This window comes from Prunus avium, chromosome 1 (assembly GCF_965620075.1).
Source record: "Prunus avium chromosome 1, drPruAviu1.hap1.1, whole genome shotgun sequence".
In the NCBI taxonomy this organism is placed as follows: domain Eukaryota; kingdom Viridiplantae; phylum Streptophyta; class Magnoliopsida; order Rosales; family Rosaceae; genus Prunus; species Prunus avium.
Window position 1 is genome coordinate 21,711,576 of NC_142284.1, and position 12,043 is coordinate 21,723,618.

Below are 12,043 nucleotides of genomic sequence, written 5' to 3' on the forward strand. Positions count from 1 at the left end.
AAATGTAATGCAAATGGTACTATGGAGAGGTACAAGGCAAGATTAGTAGCTAAAGGGTTCACTCAGACATATGGAGTTGATTATCATGATACTTTTGCACCTGTGGCTAAGATGAATACTGTCAGTTTTGTTGTCCTTAGCAGTAAACTTGGATTGGACCCTGAGGCAATTTGATGTAAAAAATGCATTCTTACATGGTGAACTAGAAGAAGAAGTGTACACGAGTCTTCCACTAGGGTATAACGTTACCGGTGGCACGGGGAACGTATGCAAATTAAAAAAGGCATTGTATGGGTTAAAGCAGTCTCCTCGGGCATGGTTTGGCAGATTTACTACAGCTATGAAGAAGTTTGGTTACCAACAGGCCAATACTGATCATACTCTATTCATTAAACATAGGGCTAGTAAGGTAACTTTGTTGATTATTTATGTTGATGATATGATTGTGACTGGTGATGATACTGTAGAAATCGAGAAACTGCAGAAGCGTTTAGCATCAGAATTTGATATGAAAGATTTGGGCAGTCTGAAATATTTTCTAGGAGTGGAAGTCACTCGATCTAAACATGGCTTATTTCTTTCACAAAGGAAGTATGTCATGGACCTGCTAGCAGATACTGGAATGCTGACTGTAAACCAGCTGATACACCTATTGTTGAGAATCATAAACTTGGTGTTTATGTGGATCAGGTTCCAACTAACAAAGAATGATACCAAAGGTTAGTTGGAAGATTGATTTATTTATCATTGACACGCCTTGATATTGCCTATGCGGTAAGCGTTGCTAGCCAATTTATGCATTCACCTAGTGAGGACCATATGACTACTGTGATGCATATTCTGAGTTACTTAAAGTCTGCTCCTGGGAGAGGTTTATTATTTAAGACAAATGGCCACTTGGATCTAGAAGGTTACACTGACGCAGATTATGCAGGGAATATTACAGATAGATGTTCTACATCAGGTTACTTCACCTTTGTTAGTGGTAACCTAGTTATGTGGTGTAGCAAGAAGAAAAACGTTGTGTCTCGGTCCTCTGCAAAGGTTGAGTACAGAGGGATTGCCCAAGGGGTTTGTGAAATTTTGTGGTTGAGGTGGTTACTTGCTGAAATTAGGTTTAGACCGAATGCTACTACAAAGCTCTATTGTGATAATCAGTCTGCATTTGAAATTGCTAACAATCCGGTGCAATATGATCGAACTAAGCATGTAGAAGTTCATCGGCATTTCATTAAGGAGAAGCTGGAGCATAAGTTAATTTCTATACATTTTGTGCCTTCTTTAGAGCAGCTTGCAGATATGTTGGCCCATGCCGTGTCAAAGCGCCGATTTGAAGACTCACTTAACAAGTTGGGCATTACCGATATTTATGCACCAACTTGAGGGGGAGTGTTGGCGTGAGTCAACGTTCCTATTAGAAATAGAATTTATATTTTATTGTAATTATCTAATTTGAGTAGAATTATGAGATTTTGCACATATTTCCTATTTGTACCCACTATGTATGTAGTATATATATTCCTCATTGAGAGAAGAATAAACATATCAGTTTAAACCCTAATTAATTTGAGTATCCTGACCTAATTATGTGTTGGAAGCAACCCGGAATAGCCATCGGAGGGTTGTGTGAAAAGTGTGACGGCAATTGTGTACTCTGCAATTCTTTGGTGCGCCCTTGCACGCTTGTTCGAATGTGTGACGATTAAATGGCAATTTCACCGATGAAGTTTGGCTTAGCTCCCCTAAAATCATGTTGTCGTTTTCAATTTTTTTGGGTTTGTAATACCTCTACGATGTTTTTTTTTCTGGATGAATAATCTCCTGGTATTTCATTAATGTTTTATGTGGGTATACATTTATCATTAAACTGAGATGAATGTTTCTAGCTCAGCGAGTAAACTGAGATGTCTCCTAGCAAGTGAGATTGTCCCCGGGAGCAATACCAAGTTGGTTACAATATTCAGTGAAATACTTAACACGTTTCTGAACAGTAGCAGGGTTTCCACCATCACATTCAAGGGCACCATTAATGGCTCGTATTGTTGCGCCAAAACCTTCTCCGATGACAGGTCGGACGCTGTTCATCCAATACCACAATGCCGTCTTGAAGGAGATGATGGGGTCATTGGCAACGGTTTCAGGAGAGTTTAATCCGTCGAAGCCAATGCTCTCTCCGGCTCGGCCGTAGTTGGGGTTCCATGATAGTTGGATTGGTCCACGTCCGTAGTAGCCCTTGTTTGGCTTGCATGGATATTGTGTGTTGCTCTCATCACAGTAGTCCTTTGAGGGTCCGTCTATCTCTTCTATGTAGCAGAAATCTGCACAATCAAACATCATTTTTCCTTCAATTTTTGGGATCCTTTGCTAATTGTGTTTTTGGGTTATATGTAAAATAGCACAATTTAATCAACCTCATATTAATGGCTCAAATATATATTTATAGAACAACCCTATTTGTATTATCTTAAGTTTTTAATTGGTCACGTAGTGTTCTCTCTAATAAAAATAAGACTCATCTACAAGGGATGTAACTTTGTAGTTTCTACTAGGGTGACAATTAATGGAGCAAATCAGGCCGGGGTACACCATTACTATCTCCATTTCCCTTTAATTTTTCCCCCATTCCCGCCTCCATACCCATAATATTCAAATTGTGAATTCCTCATCCTCGTTGCCCCCATTAAAAAAAACCAATAAAAAAAATTGAAAATTTTAAACTAGAAAGAAAACAAAATATCTATTTTCTACTTCTATTATTGGAGAGATAATAGCGTCAGTTAACTTGATACAAATAAATTAAACTCGTGTCTACACTAAATATACAACGGCTTTAAAAGTGGCATGTGTAAAGCAATGACCAAGAAAAGTTTGTCATTGATGGAAGTACAAAAATGATAGCGCTATTTTATCATACGACATTGACATATTGTGTTAGGAAGTTGATCTTACGGTGGTGAGATCAACTTGTATAAACATATGTACGGTACACATAGTTTTTTTATTTTACAATTACATGTAAAAAATGAATAAAGTGGAAGAAATAATTGATGAGAGAATAAAGAACTTACGAAAAGTCTCATGGGTGACATGGGCAAAGAACGCAGCAATCTCACGCTTGGAGTCATCAATGGAACCAATCTTACCGAACTGATCATAAGACTTGAGAGCCTCAAGAAAGGTAGCTCGGGAATAAAAGTTCTTGCCGGCACAGCTTGCATCGGCCTGGCCAATTATGCCGTTGAAGAATTCGGGCGTGACGATATCAGCCACCGACACTTCGCTAGTGCTTGGGCTTTGTGCCTCCACATACCCAGCTACAGCTGCAGCTACAATAATAAGGGTTAGAAATATGTTGCTGGGTACAATGATTTGAGCCATTTTTGGTTTCTAAGGCAGGGAATGAGTGATGGAGAATGAAGGTAGAGTTGATTATTATTTATAGTGGAGAATATGAATAATAATGTGGGTAGGCCACATGTGTAGTGGGTTTGAATTTTCTGAGTTGGGTTTCAAAGTGGATTTAATTTTCTAGAAGGAGAGGGTTGACTGACTGGTCTCAGGGTTCACTTTTGACTTTGGCCATGGATGTAGGAAAATTGATCCTCTGTTAAGACTTCTGAGACTCAAATAGAAAGAATAACGTGTGAACTGTACACGTAACTCAAAAACATGAAGGAAAAAAAGGTCAAACATTCTAGGCTCCTTCGCAAATTGGTAGATCAACCTCCATATATTTAACAGTAAGAATCTTATGTACAAGGACGGACCAGGATTTCAAACCTTGATTGGACTAAATTTATCTCACATAAAAATATACTACGTAGATAGAAAACACAATAGTATACACCTAGTCGCGGAGCCGGGGGCTGTCAAATAACACTATATAAGTTGCACCCTTTGAAACTTCATAGAATTAAAATTATTAATTATCGATTCATTATCTATAGCACATTCTCTTTGAATGTGAAGTAAAATACAATCAGCAAGAAACTCATCACCTATCTTGTTTCGAAGCCGATTTTTGATAAGTCTCATACAAGAAAATGCTCGTTCTATTGTTGCTGTAGAAACAGGAAGAGTTAGCACCAAATGAATCAATATGTCAATCAATTAGTAGGTTTATGCTAATCTTGTTTCCACTAAGCGCTCAAGTAATATAGGAATAGAATCAAGATTCTTGAATGTTGGATTGTGATCCATATTAATCTTATAAAATCCTAGTTGTTGATTTAAAGCGTGCAACTCAGTTTTAGTGAAATCTTGAGGATAAAATTTATTAGGAAGAGTATATATATCATCAATGTTAAATCGCTTGAAAGCATCACGAGGATCCAATGATGAGCTAAGACGAAGGAGTTTCACAATTTCATATGGAAATCTAGTATTTAACTCCCCGAACTAATAATCTATTACCTCATTAAATACATCTACATGATAATAATGCTCAACTGTGATACAATATTTTTGTCGACAAGAACGCCTAGTGCCCATTGTATGACAGGCATACTAATTTCATGTTTTTCACAAAATGATCGTACACTCTGTATAAAATCATCCCAACCATTGTTTCTCAACTCATCAAGCTCCATTTTTGTACTTGCAACCAAATTCAAAGCACTTATAATGTCTTGAGATTTTCTTTGAAATTCTTGACAAAGAAAATCAGTGAATCTCATAGTTTTGTTCAACAAATTCAAGGCAAAGACAAAGTCAAAAGACAACATAGAAATTTTAATACCTTTTGCTTCCCCACGAAATTGTGAGGTAGGTCCATTATGACTGATATCCTTTAGAAGTGTCTTGGTTGCACCAAATAAATAAATCAAACTTTTAATAGAACTAAAATGTGAGCCCCAACGAGTAGTTCCAAGTCGTTGCAGACATCGAATTTGATTAGCCGCTTTACCTATTCCAAGTCTTCCAGCTGCTAATAAGTCTTCAATTTCAGCTTGTCATGTTAATTTTAACTCAAAATGGCGTTTGGCAGAAGCACCAACAAAATTCACAATGTTGAACATTAAAAAAAATCTCCGAAAGAGTCCTACCTCTTTAACAGCAGCATTTAAAGCTAATTGAAGGCTATGAGTAAGCAACGTGTATAATATGCTTATGGAGAATCATTGAGAAATAATGCTTGTAAGCCACTCCATTCAACACGCATATTGCTAGCACCATCATATCCTTGACCATGGATATTGCTTACTAAAAGACTATGCTTACTAAGCACTTTACAAATATCACTTTAAGAGTTGAGGAATTAGTGTCATGAACACTCACAATATCAAAAAATCTTTCTCGAATATGCGCATCACAACTAACAAACCTTATGATAATAGCCATTTGTTCCTTCTAGAATTGTCAAGTGCTTCATCAACAATAATACAAAATTTCCCATCTTCCCCAATTTCATCGCGTATCCTCTTCCTCACTTTGTTAGCATAGATATTTAGGATCTCCTTTTGTATCTTATGTGAAATATATTGGGCATTTAGAGCAGCATTTTGTAACACAAGTTTTTCAACTTCTTCATTCATTCCCTCAATAAAATTACCCCGATTAGAGGAGTCATGAGATTCATCATCACCTCTAAAATCCATTCCGTGATTTGCTAGATACCTAATGGCCTCTATTGTGGTTGCAAGCCTCAACCTATTTTTCTCAACTTCTTGTGGGGGTTGCACAACTCTGTCAATATGGTGAGTCGGGTTCTTTAAATCCATATCAATTTTTGGATAGCAAAATGATGTGGTGAATTTATAATGCCTACATGAGTAAGGAAAGCACGATCTTTGCCACAAACTCTTCTCCAATTTCTAAATCCATCTACAGTGAATGCCTTATGTGAGCGATCAACATCAAAAAGAAAGCATGGAAAACAAAACACTTTATCTTTATGAACATAATACTCAAGCCAAGGGTATTGCTTATACCAACTACCATTAAATCAACACATTTGTTTCCCTTATAAGTGGGATGGATATTCCATAGTTTTGGTTGACATGGTCCTAAGAGAATATATGCTCTTCGATCATTATCACGTTGATTAGGTGGAAATGTGTCTATTTGAGGACGTAATCTTGGATCATGCTCAAGAGAATTTGTATCAACTTCTTGATCAAAATTGGCTCTTTGAGACTTAGCTCTTACACTTTCATATTCAACTCTTTAAGGTTCAGAATGAGGTTGCTCCTCACAAATTGGAGGAGGTAGAGAAGGGTTGGAACGTATGTTAGTTGATTCTTCATTATTTCTTTTAAAAAAATCCCAAATAGTCTTTGATCTCTTAGGATTTGGATGATGATGTGACATTATAAAGTTAAAGTATAACCTATTGGATAAGCAAGAACACCAAATTCAATTACAAATCCTATTTGATAATTCATAACTTGTAAACTGAAACTGATAAGCTCCAATTGTAAATCCCTAATTGATAAATAAATCGTAATTCTCAATTGCAAATCTTTAATTGATATTAAATAAAATCCAAAAAAATTCTCAAATTTCAACATCAACAAATTGAGAGAAAATTACTGTACCTTACAAATATAGGAGCTTAGTTTGCTTCTTGAATTAAGTCTTGAAGGTGAGTGCAATAGCAACAAGAGCATTCCTTTACGTGTGCAAGGGTGCGATATGAGTTTGGCAACAAAGTCGACAACTCTAAGAAATATTCTTTTTTTCCACTGGCTGTGTGCATTCTTGTTTTTTTCCCGCCCTATGTGCTGTAGACTAGAGACGTGCTGCAGCTTTTCTTTTCTCCCTTTTATTCTCCACGTGCAATGCAGTGCAAACAAAGGGTTCCTTGGGAGGTTAGGTTATTCAATTGGATGGCTGGGCTATAGATTTTTTTTGGGCTGGAATTTTAAAAGCCACCTGGAGTGGTGGAGAATGAAGGTAGAGTTGATTATTATTTATAGTGGAGAATATGAATAATAATGTGGGTAGGCCACATGTGTAGTTGTGGGTTTGAATTTTCTGAGTTGGGTTTCAAAGTGGATTTAATTTTCTAGAAGGAGAGGGTTGACTGACTGGTCTCAGGGTTGACTTCTGACTTTGGCCATGGATGTAGGACAATTGATCCTCTATTAAGACTTGTGAAGTTCTGAGGCTCCTTCGCAAATTGGTAGATCAACCTCCATATATTTAATTGACCCCCAAAAATACTATGTAGGCAGTGGCATAACCGAAACATCAAATAAGCTGATAATAAAACATTATTCTCGTTTTATATATAAAAATATCAATTGGCTAAAGTGGTGGCGATGAAGTTTATTAATTTCTTAATAAAGTAATGAGTGATGAGTGTATCACGTGTCACACAGTATAATTATAGTGGGCGCAAATATTTGTGGTACTGGATGGGGTCGCTGTAGGGCTATCCGTAACCAATGAGTAATGTATATGATATACAATCCTTTTCAATTTTAAGATTTGAGAATACGATGGGCTGGTTGGCTACTGGAAGGGAATTAAAGAGAGAGAAGAGAGGCATGGGAGTAAGTAGAGATGAATTTTGATTTGTTTTCAGGAAATGATGAGAACGTAATTTGGCGTTTTCAAATTTTGTACTTACTTATTCAAAAAAAATTAGGAAAAATTAATCATATAATATCACTGCGTTGAATTTCATGCTTATATATATGTATCAAAGTTATTGTTTGTAACCAGTCCGTCAAGGCAGTTTTGGGTGCATGAAAAAGAGTTCACGATCTTGGCGGCTATCTAACCAATCCGCATGGTTGACCAATAAAAAAAGGGAGATTCACTATTATACCCAATATAGGAGCCTAAATTATAAAAAAAAATTATATATAAAATGGATTTTAGAAACACACCCAAAGCCCATAATATAACTAAAAGACTTTTAACTTCTTTTAAATTACAAAATTGTCATTGATTTCTTAAAACAAACCCAACCCAAAAATCTTATAAAAAAAGCCCAAAATACTCAATAAGGCATCAAAGTAATTTAATAATCAAAATTAAATTTAATAGAGTCAGCTGTCTTTTTTTTGGGTTTTTTTTGAATTTTTTATAGAAATTAAATGGTGTATGGTTTATTTATAATATAGTGCTAATAATGGGTATATGACTAAATATCTCTTAAAAAAAAAAACCAAGTTGCATGTTGGCATGTGAAAAAGAGAATGTAAGAACCAAAAGTACGTAGGAGGTAAAATTTTGTCTGTTGGTCTTTTGCTATATTGCGTCTTGGTGTATTGTCCTGGGCCACCTGTAATCGTCCACGTTAACCAGGTCAATCATTCACGCTTACTTGCCTAGCTCCCAGCCCGACAGCACCTTTTGAAGCTTTGGCACTTTATTCAGCTGGTCCTTGCATTAATTTGATGTGGAAAATGTGTTTTTTCATGGTGGTTTTTATGAAGAGGTGTATATGATAGTTGAGAAAGGAAGAAATTGAGAGGGTTCTATATATTTCTTGTTAGGGAAAGGAGAGGAAATTGAGGACATGTTGATTGATTGTCCATTTCATGTATGTGCAAGAGGATGTTAAATTTCAGATATACAGACTACTATTAGTAACACCGATATTTTCCCTAACGTAATCACATACAAAAACTAGTAGGTGTAGGATTTTATCACAAAATGCACCACTCATTATATATTGTACTTATTTTGTCAAGTTTCCGATGTGAGACTTTATATTCTTCAAGATAAGGAAATGAAGAAAGTGTTCTTTTTAATTATTGAAATATGGATTATTGAAGGGAAAGGAATGATATGAAATATATATGTTTGTTTAAGTTCACAATTCTTATTCTCAAGAAATAAAAAAAGGGTGCTGTTAAATGAACTTTAAAATTAACTTAGTACACCTTGCTACCAAACTATTTATTGAATTACTAATTTACCATAATATAAAATGATCAAAAAAGATATATTGAATTGTGAAACAAAGACTTATAAATTCAATCTAAATCGAGGAGGTCTCCCATTTTTATTGAGGTTTTTTTTCCTACAAAGAATGTACATGATCCCAATTAGGGCTGGCAATGGGTCGTGTCGTGTCGGGTTCGTGTCGTGTCATGTCGTGTCGGGATAATAAACGTGTCAAGAATGTTCAACCCGAACCCAACCCATTTAATAAACGTGTCGTGTCGGGTTCGGGTTGTCTTTTATCGTGCGGGTTTCGAGTCGTGTAACGGGTTCATAAATAGTAACATGCATGTTACAAAACTCACAATTGAAAAAATTTAAATAAAAAACAAGAGGAGAAGATAGAAGGAAAAGAAGGAAAAAGAAACATTATAAATATCAAAAGTCATAGTATATAATCACAAAGTTGTATGTAGCATGATGGATAAGGTGTTGGAGAGTAATGAGGGTGGTAGGGGTTCGAAACCCCTTGTGTGTGTGATGAAGTCTCTATTTATGCTTATTTTTTCGCGGGTTGGCGTGTATTATACGGGTTGACATGACCCGTGACACGACCCGTTTAAATAAACGAGTTAATCATGTATTATAACGGGTTAGCGGGTTGACCCGAAACCCACCCGTTTAATAAACGGGTTATAGTGGGTTGACCCGAAATTGACCTGTTTTTTTATCGTGCGGGTTGAACCCGCTAATTTCTCGTGCGGGTTTCGAGTCGTGTATCGGGTCATGTCCGAAATTGCCACCCCTAATCCCAATGCCATACAAGCGCAAGCCCAGATATGGAGCCACTTTGGAATCCGTGTCGAACCCTGTGCATGTCCAACACTTGAAAGTTATCGGCATAATTGTCCAAAATACCCCTTCTTGCCCTAATCCAAAAACTGCTTTAGGGTTTGACTTCTACGGGAAAACCGGCAGAGTCTCCCCTGAAAAAAATCACAATTTAATATTTCTGACAGGACCAACCCCGAATTCCTCGGAATTCGAGACGGATCCTGTGATTTTTCCGACATCCAACCAATGTTGGACCCACTTACTAATTTCAAACATCATCTTCCCTTAAAAACAAGGGAAAGGAGGACCGAGACGTCTACCGAAATTTCAGCAGAATCTCCCTTGAAAAACGGACTTAACCAAATTTTTCAACTTGTCAAAACACAATTTAAAATTCCTAAACTTCAGCATGCACAGTCTTGAAGGAAACATTCATCCAATGCTTGGGAAATGAACTTTAGCCACAACCTATACAACAAAATCATTATAAATGGCAAATTCATTTTTTTTATATTAGTTGAGCTAAATCTCTTTCATTTTAAACCAAGTATCTTAGCCTAGTCTCTTTGAACACAAAAAGAAAAAATAAAAAGGGAATAGATCTTTACCCTTGATGACCTTTCTTGATTTCTCAAGAATGAACACCTTTGTTGGAAATGCCTTTTCTTTCTCTTGATTTTGACTCCTTCACCTTAAGGCTCCAAGATTGAAGTCATCTACATCACCACACTAAATGCTCCTAGAGATGAAGATAAGGCAATCAAGAAGTGTGGATGCTAGTCTACTTTCTTGATTTGACCAATTTTTGGTTTATGGAAGATGAGATACAAAGATGATCACTCATCAACCAAAGTAGGAAACCAAAAACCCTAGCTAGGTTTTCTCCAACACTTAGCTTATATAGGACAACACAAAAAGGCAAGGGGAGAGCTTCCCCTTAGGTGCTGAATTCTGGGTGGGTATTTGGGGCTCCATTTGCTCCATGGGTCATGTCATCTTATGCTACTTTATCCCTTGGGCCCAATAGCCTTTTGGACTATTTTGTCCCTTTCCTTTTAAATAATATTTAAAAAGTCCAATCCAATATTTATATATGTCAATATTAATTCCATAATTAATCTTTTAATTATAATTTAACTATTAAACTATAATTATAGTCTTACGCTATTTGACCCAGTCGAACTATTTGACTTTGGTCAATTGCCTTTGACTTTTGACCATTGACTTTGACATATGAGTATCAACCTTTAACTTGTGTCTCCTCATTTCATTTCTCCTCATTTGTACCTCTAATCACATTCTTTGGATGTGCAAATCCGTAGGTTCCCTTTAGCAAGGTAGTGGGTTGACTTAACTCCTCAGAGATGATATACGAATTAAATTCAACAATTTAATTCTTCCTATTAATGAAGGTTAATTGAAACCTTTTAGGACATCCACAAACCATGGTTGTCACCTTGCAGCAAGTCACGGTTATCCGAGCTAAATGAGACTTTGTGAAAGAACCTATTCAAATTGGAATGACCGTGCAATTGAATCCTTCTCTTATGTCAATACTCCTTATTCACATTATTAGATCATGGAATCCGATTGTCAATATTCTAATGTGAATAATTCCTTTTATATGATTATCCTGGTAAGACTTAAAGACTTCTTCTTTCAAGTCTTATCCACTACTCTGCGCAAATATTTGACCAATCATATCTTGGAGTATTCTCTCTCCTTTACTAAGAGTAGAGATTCCTTGTTGTACATTCATTTGCTTTCATGACTCTATTGAGAATCCTGATGAGCACCTTTAAGTTATGCCTAATTCAACATGACTGTATAGTGCCCTGAAAGATTAACGACATAGCCATAAAACATCAGTGATGCCTCAGGTCTAAAGATTAGTTTGCACCATTGCAATTTATGAGTTCCAGCTTGATGGGAGTAAAGACTTCCATGCCTCATGTGTTGGATCAGGTTCAGTGTACTTGGTGTTCTACAAGCACCTACAGACATATCGATGTGTCTCCACACTTAATAGCTTAAGACCTTGCCATTCCCTACATATAGAGACGATACTGTGTGTACTGGTCTTTGCGGAATATTGACGCCCAATCAATATTTCTATGATTAGGAATATATTCAGGATTTAGGGATGATGAGAAGTCTCCATTTATACATAGCTCTCATATCCACTTGTGTATTCCTTGGACTATGGTTGTTCTACATATTAAAAGATAATGTAGGATGATTTAATGCATAAAACAACATTTCTTGCCCATTGATAACATAATGTGTCTTTTATCAAAGATGTCCTTAACCCTAACTATTACATAATTAGTAGACTTTAAGGGCATATTTCTAATAATCTCCCACTTGCACT

General features: G+C 36.3%; 2 protein-coding genes across 2 annotated transcripts; both read right to left on the bottom strand.

The window, feature by feature from the left end:
• Window positions 1–1,781: 1,781 nt before the first annotated feature.
• Window positions 1,782–3,418, bottom strand: LOC110769651 (endochitinase EP3-like). The gene is made up of 2 exons (XM_021973674.2): window positions 3,069–3,418; window positions 1,782–2,318 (listed from the first exon to the last, which is right to left on the bottom strand). Exons 1-2 carry the CDS (start codon window positions 3,376–3,378, stop codon window positions 1,912–1,914), a joined length of 717 nt encoding a protein of 238 aa, XP_021829366.1. The 5' UTR covers window positions 3,379–3,418; the 3' UTR covers window positions 1,782–1,911.
• Window positions 3,419–5,324: 1,906 nt separating this feature from the next.
• On the bottom strand, window positions 5,325–5,720 carry LOC148297569 (uncharacterized). The gene has a single exon (XM_088247615.1). The coding sequence runs from the start codon at window positions 5,718–5,720 to the stop codon at window positions 5,325–5,327; it is 396 nt and encodes a 131-aa protein (XP_088103741.1).
• Between the last annotated feature and the right edge of the window lie 6,323 nt (window positions 5,721–12,043).